This window comes from Amblyraja radiata, chromosome 20, assembly GCF_010909765.2.
Source record: "Amblyraja radiata isolate CabotCenter1 chromosome 20, sAmbRad1.1.pri, whole genome shotgun sequence".
NCBI lineage: Eukaryota > Metazoa > Chordata > Chondrichthyes > Rajiformes > Rajidae > Amblyraja > Amblyraja radiata.
The window spans coordinates 21062388-21081517 of record NC_045975.1 but is presented as its reverse complement, the minus strand read 5'-3'; the positions used below and the strand labels follow the sequence as shown (position 1 = coordinate 21081517).

General features: G+C 42.8%; 1 protein-coding gene across 7 annotated transcripts in view; it reads right to left on the bottom strand.

Moving 5' to 3' along the window:
- dennd5a (DENN domain containing 5A) overlaps positions 1-19130 on the bottom strand; it is a 90565-nt gene that overhangs the window by 30123 nt on the left and 41312 nt on the right. For 4 of the 7 annotated variants that reach the window (XM_033038970.1, XM_033038973.1, XM_033038974.1 and 1 more), the window contains 6 exons: positions 15559-15746; positions 13579-13896; positions 11566-11781; positions 9829-10063; positions 3803-3953; positions 1029-1122 (listed from right to left, as the gene is read on the bottom strand). In XM_033038970.1, the coding sequence (XP_032894861.1) occupies positions 1029-1122; positions 3803-3953; positions 9829-10063; positions 11566-11781; positions 13579-13896; positions 15559-15746 (1202 nt within the window). Of the gene's footprint in view, positions 1-1028; positions 1123-3802; positions 3954-9828; positions 10064-11565; positions 11782-12717; positions 12760-13578; positions 13897-15558; positions 15747-19130 lie in introns of all 7 variants that reach the window. The other 3 variants (XM_033038969.1, XM_033038971.1, XM_033038972.1) reach the window with 1 other exon arrangement.

Here is a 19130-nt window from a genome sequence, read left to right as displayed (position 1 = left end):
CTATAATATAACATGCTAGCTAAACAGTAATGATTATGTTCCTGAATAGTACTTCAAAAATCTGAAAAATACTCAGACTGAAAAGCAATTTTAACCAGAAATACCAGAACAATTTCTTCAAAAATCTTGATTATTACCTTTAGATTCTGCAACTGCTTTTCAAGGTGCCAGTGTATACACTGATCAGAGAGCCATGAGAACACATAATTACTATCATGGATTTGATACAATTCCTCACGGTAGGCTCATCCAGAAGATTAAGTGGGATTAAGCGATTAGGTTTTTTGGATGAAGAACTGGTTTACTCAAAGAAGACAGAGGTTGTGGTGGAAGGGTGTTATTCTAACTGGAGGAGTGGATTTCAGCAGGGATCTGAGCTCAGACCCTCAAGTCCTAGCAACATCCTCATAAATCTCCTCTGCACCCTTACCAGTTTAACAACATATTCCCTGTAGTAGGGTGACCACAACTAAACATACTACTCCAAATGTGGCCTCACATTCCAACTTCTATATTCAATAAGTAGACACAAAATGCTGGAGTAACTCAGCGGGACAGGCAGCATCTCTGGAGAGAAGGAATGGGTGATGTTTTAGGTCTTGACCCTTGAAAGGTCTCGACTCGAAATGTTACCCATTCCTTCTCTCCTTCAATTTAAACCAGCATCTGCAGTTCTTTCTCACACATTCTATACTCAATACTCTGACTTATGAAAGCCAATGTGCTGAAAGCCTTCTTGATCGCCTTACCTGTGACACCACTTTCAAGGAACTATGTACCTGTACTCAGACATCCCTCTGCCCTACAACACTCCCCTGAGCCCTGCCATTTACTGTGAAGGTTCTGCCCTGGTTTGACTTCTCAAAATGCAACACTTCTGTATTAACCATTCCTCAGCCCACCGACTCAACTGATCAAGATCCTGCTGCAATTGTTGATAACATGTGAAGTAAACTAGAATGCCTGAAGAAGTATGGCCAAATATTGTCTCAAATTGAAAGTGAAAGGCTACAATTGAAAAGACTAACCTCTCTTTGATCATTATCCAAGTGTAGGTGTTCGGTGTGCTGTTTTTGCCTGTCCCTTCGCCTCCACTGGGCTGGCGCACTTCTCTTCACCCATCTTTTAAATGATTAAGCACATTATAGGAATGAATCAAGACACACAATTGTACGCTTCATTTAAATGAATGCAGAAAATACTCAGCAATTATATTATTGCTCCACCCTCATGCGTCCCCTGGCCTCTGACCTTGTCCAAACTGTTCATGGCGAACTCTTGGAGAATTCTGACCATTTCCAAAATAAATTGGGAAGCACGGTGGAGCAGCAGTAGAGTTGCTGCCTTACAGCTCCAGGGACCCGGGTTTGATCCTGACTACGGATGCTTGTCTGTATGGAGTTTGTACGTTCCCCCCGTGGGTTTTCTCCAAGATCGCCAGTTTCCTCCCACACTCCAAAGACGTACAGGTTTGTAGGTTAATTGGCTTGGTATTAAAATATAAATTGTCCCTAGTGTGTGTAGGATAGTGTTAATGTGCCGGGATCGCTGGTCAGCACGGACTTACTGTATCTCGAAAACGAAACAAATTCTACTCTACTTGCTTCGTCTACAAACTTAAAAATATTCTTAAAGCCAACAACAAAAATGTCAGAGAATTAGAAAAAATACTCACTACCGTGAAAATAGACACAAGGGGCTTGAGTTTACCCTGAGGTGGCAAAACAGCAATTTGTTTTTTTAATTTAACTTGACCAACAGTTTTGTATTCTATACAGTCGCACAGGGTGACTTAAGCCTGCTCCGATTCTATGAGTTGCAATGTGGCCATTAAGGCCAATGCACAAAGCAGATTCTGGAGGTGTCTGACAGAGCAAGCAAGTGCAAGGGTTCGGAGTGCTCTCACTACCACACAGAATACTTCTCCACTTTGAGCAGTCATGGGTCAGAGTTTCTAATGGGCCAGCGAGGAGGTTGCATTTCTTCAATGTAATTTGGCCAATCCTTGAATCTTGTCCTCTATTGGTTTGATAAGATTCTCAGGATAATATCATCTCTTGAATACTGGGATTTATAGTAAAGCATGTTGTATCAACAGACTTAGAAAATAATGTGAGTGAGCAGAGACAACATAGATTTACAATCATGTTTGAAACTCATGTTCCTCTGACCATTATTTATTTAATCTTCTCTGGCGATCTCCTCTCCAGATCCACATGCAAGTCCGTTTGATTTCAGTTTTATCTTGCCTGGTGGAATCTGTCAATTTTATCTTTTCTCCCTTGTCTAGCCGCTTTTTTACCCATAACCACTAATCTTCCCAAGCTGTTGTTTACTTTTCCAGATCCCAACCATCTCCTTCTCATCTGAGACTGAGGCTTCAACTCTTTTCTATCTACTGATCAGCTCTCCGTACACATTACACCAAATTTCTTGTATTCTAACTTAGTTCATTTACAAAAAATCCAAATATGCCACACGTAGAACTGTAGAAGATGACAACCACAACATTCAATATCTCCACAGCCATTTCATTCATAGATCCCTGGGATTTATCAGTTTTTAGGCTTATTAGATTCTCTAGTTTCATTTATTTACTCAAACCCCTTTACTTCCTGGTTTCCACTGGGACTTTACTTCCTCTGCTATTTTCTTTGATACAAATTTAATCTGAACCATCTAAAAGCTAGCCTTTATAAATCAGAGCATTGAGTATAGAAGCTGGGATGTAATGTTAAAATTGTACAAGGCATTGGTGAGACCAAATCTGGAGTATAGTGTACAATTTTGGTCGCCCAATTATAGGAAGGATGTCAACAAAATAGAGAGAGTACAGAGGAGATTTACTAGAATGTTGCCTGGGTTTCAACAACTAAGTTACAGAGATAGGTTGAATAAGTTAGGTCTTTATTCTCTGGAGCGCAGAAGGTTAAGGGGGGACTTGATAAAGGTCTTTAAAATGATGAGAGGGATAGACAGAGTTGATGTGATCAAGCTTTTCCCTTTGAGAATAGGGAAGATTCAAACAAGAGGACATGACTTCAGAATTAAGGGACAGAAGTTTAGGGGTAACATGAGGGGGAACTTCTTTACTCAGAGAGTGGTAGCGGTGTGGAATGAGCTTCCAGTGGAAGTGGTGGCGGCAGGTTCGTTGGTATCATTTAAGAATAAATTGGATAGGCATATGGATGAGAAGGGAATGGAGGGTTATGGTATGAGTGCAGGCAGGTGGGACTAAGGGAAAAAAATTGTTCGGCGCGGACTTGTAGGGCCGAGATGGCCTGTTTCCGTGCTGTAATTGTTATATGGTTATATGGTTATATGGTTAATATAACGAAAATAAAACATGAAATACAAAACTGGCCAGATCAATCAATAGATAACCCGCAGTGAAAAAAAAAAGTTTTTTTCAATAAACAGCCAAGATACTTCAGAATCTCACGGCATTGTGACTTTGCGTCAAGTTTCTCTGGAGTCGAGCTAATCCAGCTGTTATCAGGCAACTGAATCATCCTACCACAACCAGAGAGCAGTGCTGAACTACTATCTACCTCTTTGATGTCTCTCGGAATATCCTTGATCGGACTTCGCTGGCTTTACCTTGCACTAAATGTTATTCCTTTATCATTTACACACTTTAAATGGGTTAATTGTAATCGTATTGTCTTTCTGCTGACTGATTAGCACACAACAAAATGCTTTTCACTGTACCTCGGTACACATGACAATAAACTAAACTGAATTACAATACTGTATAGTAGGATAATTTCACTGTACAGCTGAAGATATCAGAAATACTTACTTGTTACAGGCTGGTGAGGAGGAGAGCACATCTGGCTGTAGTTTTGGGAAGAATCCACATTCATATTTTCCCTGGCCGATCTTCATATCTAGTAGGTGAGGGTGTACTGCGGTGTGGTCAATTTTGGCAAGTCTCAGCTTAATAGCTTTCTCTGGAGAGCACAATTACATCAATCATTAAAAAATGCCTTATGTTTAATTCGCAAAAAAGTGGAAAGCACTTTTCTTCTGCACAATGGATAAGCAGAAAATTAACCCTACAACACTTTATAGAATCAAAATGCAAGAAAGGCAACTGTTTGTGAAGTCAGACTATAAATATTATTCAATCATTTTTTCAACAGATTTTTTATTAGGTTAAAATTCTCCACACGCATTCATTTTTGTTGTGAATTATTAAGAAGGGATTATCCATGCAAGATAGTGCAGGTCACTGGTGCATTATTTAAAGGATCATATTCAAAATGTCAACACACAATAAAATAAACAAAGCCAGAAATGCTCATTCTGTGGAAGATGGTTCTGAAAAGTTTGAGGACCTTTGAGGTTAAATGTTGTGGAAAACAAAAACAAAATTATAACAGACTCAGCCTTCAGCTCTGAGATACAGATAATCTTGGTGAATGAGAAACAAGGCTAGAGAGGTGGAGAAGGCAATGGAAAAGGGAAAGTGGGGAATGCAAACTAGTAGGCGTCCGCGGTGGGAGTGCCCCGGAGAGCCGCACACGCAAGGCGGGAATGTACTCTGAGAGCTGCGGGGGCCCCGATCCACCCACCGAACAACCGCGCCGCGGACTGGAATGGCCCGACTCACCACACAGACCTCCCAGGGGACTGCGGAGAAGCCGGGCGGCGAGGCCTGTCTATGCCAATGGAGCCTCGGCAGCGGCGGCGGGAGCCTCAGCAGCAATGTGAGCCTCGGTGCTGGTGTGGCCTCGGCGGCAACGGTAGCATCGGCGGCCGAGGGTGAAGGGGGCAGGGGAAGACAATGGGGACCCAGCCTGGGGGGAGCGCAATGAAGAACAATGGGGACCCTGGTGTGGGGGGGACCACCGTGAAGAACAATGGAGGACCTGGCGTGGGGGCACCGCCGTGAGGGACGGTGGGAGAAGATAGGGGGACCCGGTCTGGGGGAGGGGGGGCACTCTAGTTTTAGAATCCTCTGCCCAGGGGATAAGCCTGTGTTTGTTTGTTTGTTGGTTGTTTGTTCTGGTTTAGGCGCAGAGCCAACAGTCGCTTGTCCTTTTCTTTTTTTTTCCACTTTTAATTTCAAGTTTTCGTGTACCTTGTTGTGTGTTGCCGACCATTTTCCCTTCGGGGATGAATAAAGTTTTATCGTATCGTATGAAAAATTGACTTTGGGGCACATGGGAATGAAAACAAAACCAATGATGCAAACGGATGAGAGGCAGAGGAGAGAGATGACCCAGCCAGGATACTCAATCCCAACCTCTATCAATCACATGGGGTCAATTGGTAGCAATGTCACAGGAGTCAGATTTGAGAGCTCAACACCCACTCCAATGCACAAAGATACCTGACACTCTGGTGAAGCTCCACAATACAGCTGCACTCTCAGAACTTGTGTTCAGGTGGATGCTAAAAAGATCCTATACCGTTAAAAAAAATGAAGAGCAAGAACATTTTTGGATGGCCCAGCCAATGATTTTCTCTTGAGCATTGCATCCCAAAAAGTAATTAAACTCATGGAAACACAAGAGATCACAGATGCTGGAATCTCAGGCAAACTGTTAGAGAAACATCCGTGAAGGGAAATGGAGAGTCTTTCACCAGGACTGAAGAGTAGAGAGAAGATAGCCAGTATAAATGAGTGACGGGGAGGGTTTGGGCAATAGCTGGCAAGCGATAAGTGGATTCAGGAGAGGTCAGGTTGCAGAGGAAAGAGCAGAGATAGCGACAGATGCCGAGAGGGGCTGGAGAAATAGGGGGCGACAGATTATGGACATTTATGAAAGAGTGTCCATCAATGGACACTCTTGATGGACACTCAAGGGTGGCCTGGCCTGGGAGCCCAGGCCACCCTTGACTCCCACATGGACATTGATTCCTACACATCCTCTGTTCTGGACTTTATAAACTCCACCATCAATCGTGTCACCTCCCTCAAACGGGTGACCATATTCCCGAATCAGAAGCCATGGATGAACAGCGAGGTCAGGCTACTGCTGAAAGCACGGGACACCGCTTTCAGGTCAGGCGATGCTCGAGCCTACAGTTCATCCAGGGCTAACCTGAAGAGGGGCATCAAGAAGGCCAAGCACTGCCATAAGCTCGGGATTGAGGAGCACTTCAATAACAACTCCGACCCCTGACGCATGTGGCAAGGCATCCAGGCCATCACGGACTATAGACCCACCAACACCACCCCCACGTCCAGCGACGCCTCCTTCATTGAGGAGCTTAACCACCTTCATTGAGGAGCTTAACCACTTCTATGGCCGCTTCGACAGGGACAATCTAGAGACAGCCATCAAGGCTGTGCTCCCTGCTGATCACCAACCCTTCACACTCACCCCCTACGACGTGTACGTGGCACTGAGTAGGACTAATGCACGTAAGGCTGCTGGCCCTGACGGCATCCCCGGGCGCATCCTCAGGACCTGTGCTGCGCAGCTGACAGACGTCTGGACTGACATCTTCAACCTGTCACTTGCCCAAGCAGTTGTCCCCACGTGCCTTAAAACCACCTCCATCGTGCCGGTGCCAAAACACTCCACTGCGGCAAGCCTCAACGACTTCCGCCCAGTTGCACTTACTCCCATCATCACCAAGTGCTTCGAGAGGCTGGTCCTGGCACACCTGAAAGGCTGCCTACCCCCACATTGGATCCCTATCAGTTTGCCTACCGCAAGAATAGGAGTACGGAGGATGCCATCTCAACGGCACTTCACTCCGCCCTCTCCCACCTCGACAACAGAGACACTTACGTAAGAATGCTGTTCATCGATTACAGCTCAGCATTCAACACCATTATACCATCTAAACTGATCACCAAACTCAGTAACCTGGGCATCGACCCCTCCCTCTGCAACTGGATACTGGACTTTCTAACCAACAGACCCCAGTCTGTTAGGTTAGACAAGCACACCTCTTCAACCCTCACCCTGAACACCGGCGTTCCACAGGGCTGTGTGCTGAGCCCCCTCCTCTACTCCCTCTTCACCTACGACTGCACACCTGTACATGGTACTAACACCATCATCAAGTATGCAGATGATACAACGGTGATTGGCCTCATCAGCAACAACGATGAGTCGGCCTATAGGGAGGAGGTCCAGCTCCTAGCAGCATGGTGCGCTGACAACAACCTGGCCCTTAACTCCAAGAAGACCAAGAAGCTCATTGTAGACTTCAGGAAGTCTAGGGACGGCACGCACACCCCCATCCACATCAACGGGACGGAGGTGGAACGTGTTTCCAGCTTCAGGTTCCTGGGGGTCAACATCTCCGATGACCTCTCTTGGACCCACAATACCTCAACTCTGGTCAAGAAGGCTCACCAGCGTCTCTTCTTCCTGAGGAGACTGAAGAAGGTCCATCTGTTTCCTCAGATCCTGGTGAACTTCTATCGCTGCACCATCAAGAGCATCCTTACCAACTGTATCACAGTATGGTATGGCAGCTGCTCTGTCTCCGACCGGAAAGCACTGCAGAGGGTGGTGAAAATTGCCCAACGCATCACCGGTTCCTCGCTCCCCTACATTGAGTCTGTCCAAAGCAAGCGTTGTCTGCGGAGGGCGCTCAGCATCGCCAAGGACTGCTCTCACCCCAACCATGGACTGTTTACCCTCGGGGGGGGGGAAGAAAGGGGGGGGCGGGGGGGGGGGGGGGGAAGAGGGAATACCTGATTCCCCAAACGTGAGCAACAAGGAAATGTAGTGAAATAAAAGAAGATTCACAGTGTAAGTAACAAGAAAACATATTTATATATAGGAATCGAAGAAGCAAAATTACAATAACATTTTGATTTATCACTGATCGCCAAATGTACAGCTTTATTTAATTTTTGATCCATGTAGGCTATATTTTAGAAGCCTCTGTCATGATTTACTAAATGTAAAAACAAAGAACTGCAGATATGATTTATTATCCAATTTTATGACAAAAAGATAATATATTTTAATGCTTCGCTCCATATAATATTTTATTCCTTCACTCCATAGACGCTGCCTCACCTGCTCAGTTTCTCCAGCATTTTTGTCTACCTTCGATTTTCCAGCATCTGCAGTTCCTTCTTAAATATATTTTAATGCCATCATTTTTTCCAATAGTTCAGTCATACATTTACTTTGGATAACTTGAAACCATGTTCCAATCAATATTTTCTAATTCATACTTCATATTCTCACATTTTCCAATAAACCTCTCCCAAACAAGAATATTACTTTGTGTTTAAGAAGGAACTGCAGATGCTGGAAAATCGAAGGTACACAAAAAAGCTGGAGAAACTCAGCGGGTGCAGCAGCATCTATGGAGCAAAGGAAATAGGCAACGTTTCGGGCCAAAACCCTAATGGATGGAGCCATTAGGAAGCCATTAAGAAACGACACCTTTATTTAATATCATCTACCTGGAATATTAACTCTGATTTTCTCTTCAAGCTGCTTCCTGACTTGTTGCGCTTTCCAAAATGTTCTCTTGTTTTTTTTAATTACAGTTTTGCTATCTCTAGATGCAAGTGTTAAAGTTTCACTGATCATATTTAACATAAAGAGCTAAATATGAACTGGAAAATGGGATTTTTGAAATTATGATCCAAAGAGTGCAAAATGAAACTAAGCTAGATCTGGAAATGCAGCTTAACCAGTCCAGTAAAATAAATACTGTTCAATTGCCAGACATTCAACCCATCATGGCCATTCAGTCTCCGTCTACAAAATCAAGTTTGGTCAACCCAGTCATAATTATGAAGATGTCAAGTTGGAGCCATAATTTGGTACGGCAATTTCAACTCCAAACAAACTATGTTGCGAACAAAAATGCTAGATAATCTGCTCATGATGCCGGCACAGAAAAAGGCCCTTCAGCCCACAGTGTCCATGTCGTACACAATGCCACGCCTGCCTGCATGTGCTTACATGCTCCAAATTCTCCCATTCCCTGCATATTCATGCTTGTCTAAAAGCTTCTTAAATGTCACTATCGCATCTGTCACTGCCACTACCCCTGGCAGCGCATCCCAGGTACCCACCATTCTGTGTAAAAAAAACTAGACCCACACATCTCATTTAAACATTACCATTCTCACCTTAAAGCTATGCTTTAATACTTTTAAGTACCTCTAGTACTTGACATTTCCATCCTGGGAAAAGATTATGGTCTGTTTATCCAATCTATGCCTCCCATAAATGTGTTTTTTTTAAATTAGGTCTTCCCCTCAACCTGATATCCCAGAGAAAAAAAAAAATCCAAGTTTGTTTATCCTTTCCTGATAGCCAGTACCCTCCAGGCACTTTCAGGGAGCTATAGACTTCATCCTGTACATGAATGCGGTCACGAATCTTGCCATTAACGGTATACTTACCACTCAGATTCAACCTCCCAAAGTGCAGCTCAGATAAATAAAATACCTTTTGATTAAACTCCAGTTGCCATTATCCCACCAATTTCTGTACCAGATCTACATCCTGCAGTTTTCTGGAACGATCAACATGGTGGAGTAACGCAGTGGGTTAGGCAACAACTCTGTCTGATCCCACTAGTTAATCGAGCATTTTGTGCCTTTCTTTGGTAAACCAGCATCTGCAGTTCCATGTTTCTACTACTTATTACCTGTATGTCTCTTATTCTGATGCTATATGTTTGTGGGAACAAATATCAAACTGTGCTGATACTTTCAACGATAAGCACACTTGAATTTGCCAAATCTAGATACATTCTCAAACTAACAATAGCCATTTGAACAATAGAATTTAAGTACAAAATAGCACATTGTACTACCCCTGGCAACATCCTTATCAATGATGCCCAGATTTCCAAAAATTGACTAAAAGCAAAAGCCCTTACCTGCTGCATAAATAGTCGTACACTTCTGATACATGGATGTACGGAGTGTCGGTGTTCTAACATTCAAAGTCCTTATTTTGTTAACTCGGGTATCAAATACCCTAAGAATTTGGTCTTTTTCATCATCGTCGTGACACATTATTTTATTATCAATGAATGATGCAAACATTTGTGTTTCAAGAAACCTGGACAGAAATGGTAGATAAGGCTCTGGCTGGTCTGAAAGGAAAGAAGCCTGCAAAGAAAGGAAAACAATTTAAAAACAGTTTTTACCCACACGCAATCCGAATTCTGAACACACTATGATAACAGCACATATCCTCCCCATGCATGTACTGTATATTGTATGATGTTGTGTTTTATGTTATGTTTGACGGGAATCAGCCTACCTTGTAACATCCTGTGCTGAACCTGAATTCCACCAGCTTGACTGTGTGGTCATTAAATAATCTAATCTAATCTAATCTATCTAATCAATTGGAAGTGAAGTACTCGTTTTAAAAACTTGACAAATAACGACTTTGTCTGGAGTCGTCAGACCCACTTCTAACCGGCGTACACTTGCGTAATTGGTACTGGCATTGGTTTATTTTTGTCACGTGTAATATGAAAAGCTTTCATTGCGGGCTATCCAGTCAAATTGTGCTCTACATGAGTACGATCAAGCCATACACAATTACAACAGGTAGTGCATAGAGACAAATATCAGTGTAGAATGTAGTGTCTGAGCATTATAGTGTTACAGTTACATAAGAAATGTTCAAGATCTGCAATGAGGTAGGATGAAGGATCAAACTACACCCTCGCTTGTCAAGTCCATGCATTTAAATCAATAATTTGATGTCTATGTTGCTGGAGTAATGCAATTACATAATTTATTTTGAAAACTATACATTGCTATAGAACCATTTTTTTTACCTTGCTGAGATAGAGAACCCCATAACTTAGTGCCAAGACAATATTTCTCTCAATGTCAGCATGACAAAGGAGATTGTGATTGGCTTCAGGATGTGAAGCGGTACACATATCCTGTACACATTGATGGCGCCGAAGTAAAGATGGTTTAAAGCTTCAAGTTCATAGGAGTAAATATCACTTGCAACTTGCCCTGCACCATCATATCGAAGCAATGGCCAAAAAGTACACCAATGCCTCTCCTTCCATAGAATACTTAGGAAGTTTGGCATGTCGCCAATAACTCTCACCAACTTCCACAGACGTGCTGTAGAAAGCATTTTATCGGGATGCATCATAGCATGGTTTTGGAGCAGATCCACCCAAGAACATAAGAAATTGCAGACCAACCTCCCTTCCATTGACGCCAGCTAGATTTCACACTGTCTCGACAAGGCCACCAGCATAATGAAGGACCAATCTCACCTTGGTCACCTCCCCTTCTCCCCTCTCCCATCAGGCAAGAGGTACAGAAGTGTGAAAATGCATAACTGCAGATTCAGGGACAGTTTCTTCCCAGCGGTTATTGGACAACTGAACCATCCTACCGTCAATTAGAGGGTGGTCCTGTACTAACATTAATCTTATGAGAGACCCTCGGAATCTCCTGAATCGGACTTTGCCTTACGCAAAATGGTATTCTCTTTATCCTGTATCTATACACTGTGGATGGTCTGATTGTAATCCGCTGACTGGATGGTACACAACAAAAAAGCTTTCCTCTGTATCTTATAATAGAGACCAAGAAAGCAGAGAAGTTTGCATTTTAAGAGCTTAACTTACCTTATCAAAGTTCTGCATTTGTTCCCGGTTATTGAACCAGGATTCCTTGTCATGGCTTGGTTGAATTACAAACACCTCATAATCAGCAAACATCTGAGTAAAGCGATTGGCAAAGATCTCCCTGATCTTGATGTTAAGCTGATGAATCTTCAGTTCCTCCTCGTCACAATGAACTTTAAAATCTTTATTACTTCCAGCTTCTACTCTTACTTCCAGCTGCAACAATAAAATCAGACAAGATCATCACACCCAACAAATCACACTGCGATGGGAAGAAGGGTGGAAATTAACGGAGGTTGGTTGCCTCTCTGCTGTGCTCTGTCTCTCTGATACTGACAACATATTTGTCCAAATCCCTTTGAAGACCACAGAGTAGAAACCCAGAAGTTACAAGGCATTCCATATATGTTACAGCCTTAAGACATCTGGTTAAAATAAGCCTCCCAAATGAAGATAGATTTTCTACTTGGATTAAATATCTGTTTTATAGCAAAAGTCTATTTTAAAACACGAATCAGGACATCATCCTATTATCTGGACAGGTATTGAATATGTTTATCTGCTTATTATTGAGAATACATTAAACAACAACTAATACTTAAAAGTTACATATATGATGCATTTGAACCTAGATTATTTTGATCAGTTCTCAATGGAATAGTTGATGCACTTTGGATCTAACAGATCAAGGGAAATAAACATTAATTGATGTAGGAGAGAGATGAAACAATAACTAGATGATTTTTAATGACATAAAAGCTATCTATTTTTTCATTCAATTAATCTGTGAAATAAATTTAAAATGAATTAATCCTAAAATGATACCACAGTAGAACCATGTACGTTCAGTGTTTTGCATTTGGTTAAACTTGTAGCATTTTATTGGCACTGTTACCAAGTACTTCTGAAATTATCAATTTATTTTGAAACTGTTAATTAAAGGCTGTGTTCACTGTCCAGCAAGTCCAGTAGGCTTATGATTAAGAGAAAACATATACGTAATGGAAACTGGCAACCTGCCAGTACAATAGGAATTCACTTATCATCACCTGCACTAAATACAATATTCAGCCACTAGTTTTAATTAAAATGTATATAAAGGTCAAATAATTGATTTAAAAACGGTCGGGGTTGTGGGCCCGCAACACATACCTTCAAGGAAGCAGCAGGTGAAGGAGTAAGTGCGGGGATTGGCTGAGGAATTTAATTCACAAATCAGTAAGTTAGCGAATTAGTCAATTTATAAATGTTCCCATTTATACAATGTCAAAAGCATTCCGAATAGTACTTAATCAAAAGTAAGTTTGAATTTGTGAACAATGTCTCCCATTTGTAAACTGCTTCATGTCCAGAAACAGAAAAAAGATCAAATTTTATTCTGGATGTCAAAATCAATTTACTTACAATTAAGAATATCAACTTGCATAACTTCCTCTAATTGGTAAAGTCTAAATGCTCAGAAGGTGAAAATATTCAACACATATAAATGCATCTCGCCAGTGCAATTTCTCATCAATGTTTTCGACAAATTACACAAAATGTATTAATATGCTTGTAAACCTTTCTTCCCCATCTTTCAATGACATTCTTGGACTAATATTGATAGAGAATTAAAACTTCACATTACAATGAAACAGATGCAGGCATTAACATTCTAATGATTCAACATAATAAGATTTTTCAGCTAAATCCATGTAAGAATAAGCTTATTTTAGTATTTCACCAGGGAATTGGCCCCATAGCAGAACGCGGGACTGGAAACTGGAAGTATCCTGAGTTAATTCTGCTACCACCATCATCTATTGTTACAATTGATGGCTCCCACTGATTGTCGCGGGAAGCTTGCGTCCTTTTCAGGATGGATGATGACAGCGATGTCAACATTTGTAACAAGATTGACTCGAAAGAAGAAGACCAGGGACTTTTTCCAATGCTTCCCAGATTTTCCAAGTACACAGGTTTAGGAAACAACTTCAAACAGGACATTGAAAACAAAATAAATTCAACACAAACCTTCTCTAAACTGACTCCAGTCCTCTTCACAAGGGCCTGCAGCCTTGCCATGGTCTCATTTTCCTTTAGTAATTCATAGGTGCTCAGTGCCAACCCAGCTACATTTCCATTCTTCTTATCGCAGACCACGTTCCTCTCTTTAAAATCTTTCAGCTTAGAGGTACTTTTACTGCAGTGCAAGTTCCCTTCAGGTGGAATCCCAAAAGCCATTAGGATTTCAGAGATTTCTTGAATCAATTCTAATTTGTTTGGAAACTGTGGCAAGTCTTCAGGCAGCTCAATGGAATGGTTGTCTATATCCACAAAGCACAGATTTGCCTGAAAATGTTAAATATATATTTAGAGATTTTGAAAGCATTTATTTCTGTCAGAAATGCAAGCTACGATATTGCTGTACCATGTGACAATGACACCATCAATCTCTCAATTTATGAAGAGAAAGGAACAAATCAGTTAGATTTTTCTGATATGCTACAGGATTATTCAATTTTCCTAAAACAAGGTCCTCAACGAAACAAAAGAATATTTTATTTTAAAAATAAAATCAGAAGTTTCCATTTCCTTCATGATTCAGAATTTCTTTAGTGTTACCTTTAAAGCTGTAACCAATCGAGTGAATGGGCTGTAATGAAAGCTGCAAATCAGAGAATAGACGAAAACTGGTACTCTTGATATTTTTTAACTTCGCAACAAAGCCATTATTTGCACACAAGTAAAAATAAAATAATCTTCTGACCTTTCTTTTCAAACTAGATCTATCTATCTATCTATCTATCTATCTATCTATCTATCTATCTATCTATCTATCTATCTATCTATCTATCTATCTATCACTAAAACTCTGATCTTGTGCTTTTCTGGTTTCTGTGGTTTTTCTATTTCCGCAAAAACGGTACACGATAGCGCTACGATTTTTCACCACCTTACTCACCATTCACCTGTGCTCAAGTGCTCAGGATTGTTCCGATCGATGGTATAGTTTCAAAGTTATTAAGGTTTAAAAATCTTAAAAACCGCGCATGCGCAGATTGGTCCTTTCCTGCCGTACCATCGACGCATTGATTCGCCGGGTTGGCTGTCAGTCACGGGCGGCGCCCGCTTCGCCCGACATTGTCCAGTGTTGCACGGCCACAGCCAGTTGGCCGGACATGGCCGGAGGGGCCGGCAACAGCCGCTGCTCCTGCACACAAGGAGGGAAAGGAGCGGCACCCTCAAGATCCTGGGGAGGTGAGGAGGGAGAGTGGGGTATTGAGGGAGAGGAGGGGGTAGGGGCGGAGAGGGGGGAAAGTGGGGGAGGTGTGGAGGGAGAGTGGGGGAAATAGAGGGAGAGGAGGGAAAGTGGGGGAGGTGTGGAGGGAGAGTGGGGGAATAGAGGGAGAGGAGTGGGGGAGGTAGGGAGTGGGGAATAGAGGGATAGGAGGGATAGTGGTGGGGAGATAGGGGAGGTGAGCAGTGGGGGATGAAGGGATAAGAGAGGGGTAGGGAGGAGAGAGGAGTTATGGAGGGAGGGAGTGACTGAGGGTAGGGGAAAGGAAAGGGAGGGATTGGGGAGGGGAGGAGGAGAGTGGAAACAGGGAGGGTGAAGAGGTGGCGGAGGGAATGCTAGGGGATGAGGGGAATTGAGCTGCGCCTGCGCAGTTGGGGGGCTATGCGTGAGTGGTGGAATATTGCGTTGGGGGAGCAGACCCAATGGGTCTGCACTTAGTCTAGTTTGTACATATATATTGAGATGATGGCAGGACTGAGGATTTTTCCTCAAATCACTGTAGTCTTTTTTCCCCCAATAAGTGCCTTATCATCAGTTTGCTACGATCAAACATAAATTTCTCCTACACTAGATTGCTGAACTAGGGCTATATTACTGAACTTCTGACAATATTTCACTGGGCCAACTAATTATTCTATTCAGGAAAAGACAAACGGAAATCCTGGCAACAAGAAACTTAGCTTATTTATGGTTGCACAATTAGAGAGACTCACCTCATGTGGTAACTCTAATTTGGACCGATCATCCTGTCCATTGGAATGTAAACCCATCAAGTAGGGAACAGGAGCATCTAAAAAATGAAGGAGTGATGCAGGGAGTATAGGAACATACACATGCTGCCATTGGCAGGGAAAGAGTATTGCAGTGATACTTTCTGCTACTGTCATCAGTCTCTGGTAATCTGTTAGTCAAAAACAAAAAGCACACAAATACATTTAAATTAGATTTTTATGAACAATAGTCAGCATCATTTTCAAGACAACATATTTTATCTGGAAACACCATGGTCAATTACAACCCTTTCCACTCTTCCCTTCTGCCAATTGGTGATATTCGATGTTCATGTAAAGACACTGAAATATGCAATGAGTGGCAATTCATGTTCTTCGGATCGCTTTTAAAGTTATAAACGTCTCAAGTTCCTAAAACAACAATATTAATAACAGTTTTTCTAATATTGTATGCCATGATAAATATTCAATATTTGAATCAGTCTTACTGAATTTTCTCAGCCAGGAATCCATCCTGCACAAACACATAGATAAATGATGAGTGGCACACCCGAGTACATTAAAGAAAACACAAAAGATTACAGAAACAAATTATAAAAATGTCGGCAATAATAGAAGTAAACCTCCAAAAATCCTAAAGATAATTCCTAACTACAAGAAATCCCTGGTAACTTTTATTACGACTAGTATTGTTACACTACAAATCACATGATTCTTTAGCTTTAAGATCAATCCCATCTGTGTCATTTGCTAATATTTTTCCCAATAGCTGAATGGAGTAATGAGGCAGTAAAGGCGGGGAAACAAAGAGCTGCCGAGAATATTAAAAGTTTCAACATGCATTAGTCAAGTATCTATGCATTGGCATGTTTTGAATCTGTAGTGCAGATCAAGATCAACAACCCAATCCCGACTAACTTTAAAATTAAGTACGGTCTGTACTAATCTGTATCAGCTGGCAACATTTCCAACTTGTTGAAACCTCAGGTTAGACAATTCTGGAAATCATGATGTAACCCAGGATACAATCAGGTATAAAATCATGAAAGGACCAGATCAGGTAGATGCACAGAATCTCTTGTCCAGAGTAGGGGAATCGAGGATCAGAGGACATAGATCCAAGGTGAAGAGGAAAAGATTTAATAGGAATCTGAGGGGTAATTTTGTTCACACAAAGGGTAGTGGGTGTATGGAACAAGCTGCCAGAGGAGATAGTTGAGGCTGAGAGTATCCCAACATTTAAGAAACAGACAGACAAGTACATGGATAGGACATTTGGAGGGATATAAACCAAACGCAGGCAGGTGGGACTAGTGTAGCTGGGATATGTTGGTCGGTGTGGGTACGTTGGTCTGAAGAGCCTGTTTCCACACTGTATCACTCCATGACAGGTCTAAACTTAACAGTACTCCTGATCGGAGGAAGATGATCGGGGGTATTTCTGTGGTCCAGCACCAGTCAGGTCCCAAGAGTGCCTGACGAGAGTGCTTCAATCTGTATAGGCATTCATTATTATAGCATTTTATAGGACAATTCCTGTTCAGAAATCTTACTTTCTCATGCCATGATATTTGGTTACAATTTTGCGTTAACATTTCCCAATCAACTTTATCATGTCAACCAAAACAATGGTGTTTCTGTAGAATGAGGTTCTGAAATTTAAATCCTAATTCCATCAAAGTACTCGCATTCTTAACTTGCATTCAGTTGAACATGAAAAATTTAACACTTTATTAAACCTCAGCTCAGATATAGAACATCCACATATAAACAGCATAATCATTCTTACAATTTTTAATGAATAATTCCTTCTTTTGAATTACTGCCCCAAACTGTCAAAAAGCCTTCAGATATCCTCCAAATACAAGTGAAATACAGATTTCCTGGCACCCTCGGTTCCAGAACCTTTCTGGATTATCTGTTTTGCCAAACCAACAGAAGTCACGTGATAATGAAACAAATGTAGACCCCTGGCCCATTCCCCATGTCCCTAAAGCACCATGGAGTGTTAGAAGCTTAAATAGAGTGGACGCTGGCGCGCTTTGGCTGCCGCTGCTCTCTCTTCACACTGTGTTTTTGATTATCTGTTTTTGGATTGAATTCTGTTTTTAATTTGTGTCTCTGTGATGTCTTTATTACTTGTTATATTCCGATTATATGTTATTCCGATTACTATGTAAGGTGTCCTTGAGATGTCTGAAAGGCGCCCATTAAATAAAATTTATTATTATTATTATTAAATAAAACAAGCATTAAATGTAAACTGAATGTGAATGAATGGCCTGCCGACCCATCCCCGGCTCCCACCGCCTTCCCAACTGTTTAGAGCCCCAGCTTCCGGCCCTACCCTAATTCACAAGGTGCACCAGCAAGGCTTTCTTCACCCACCGCAGTCTGGTGACACGGCTGCTGTCGACCTGTAGGGGGTATGGCTGCCTAGCCTGCAGCTGTCTGTTTTTTTCATCTTTTTTCTTATTTTTAGTTAGTTTAGTGTTTTGTTTTTGAGGAGTTCTAGCTTTTTTAATGTGGGGGAGGGGGAGGGGAAGGGGGAAACTAATTTTCAGGGTCCCTACCTGGTCGGAGATGCAGCTTTTCTCCGGGCTGCACTTTCGACCCGTCCTCGCGGCCTACCAGCGGGCCTGGAGCGGCGTTTCCTGAGGGGATCGCCCGGGGCATCGGCGGCGGCTGCGGAGCTGCGGGTCCGAGGAGCGAGGGGACCGCCCTGAGCCTCGGCATCGGCGGCGGCGGCGGCACCGGCACCGGCATCGGCGGCGGCAGAGCTGCGGGTGTGAGGACGGCGGTGCAGCGCTGGAGCGCCATTTCGGGGCGGGCGGTGCCTTGTCTGGGTCGCCGCGCCGGAACTCCGGTAAAAACATCGCGGAGCTGCGGGCGGCGGCGCTGAAACTTTCCATCGGGAGCCTGGGATCTCGCGACGAGATCGCCAGTTGAGCTCCATTCGGCGCGGCCTTGTCGGCTCCGGAAGCCACGGTCTCGAGTAGGGAGGCGGCCGTTCCAGGGTTCCCAAGCCGCTGAGAGGACTCTCCCGACGCCGGAACACCATCACCCGGCGAGGACGGCCTGGAACATCGGGCCTCCGTGAAGGCAACTGTGGAGGCCTCAATAGGCCCGACTATGGGTGAACATTGGGGATGGGACTGGACTTTGTGCCTTCCCCCATAATGGGAACCATTGTGGGGGGATGTTTTTATGTTTTTATGTTGAAGCTATTTATTATTGCTATGTTTGTATTCTTTTTTATGTGCTGCATTGGCAAAAAGAATTTCACTACACCTAGGTGTATGTGACAATAAATACAACCTTTGAACCTTTGAACCTTTGTTGCAGCTTACGTTGCAGTCTCTGGAGACAGAATGAGATTTCTTTGGGTTGCTACCACTGACAGAAGGCGTTCAGTCACTGTGGGTCTCCCTCCCCCACCCCCGTTTCTTGCTGCAGGCATTGGCTTTGTCCGCTGCCCACACGACCACTGCTGCTAGCTTCTCCCATTGCATTGTCCTGTCTGCCGTTTTCCACCCCCCCCCCACTACACCTCC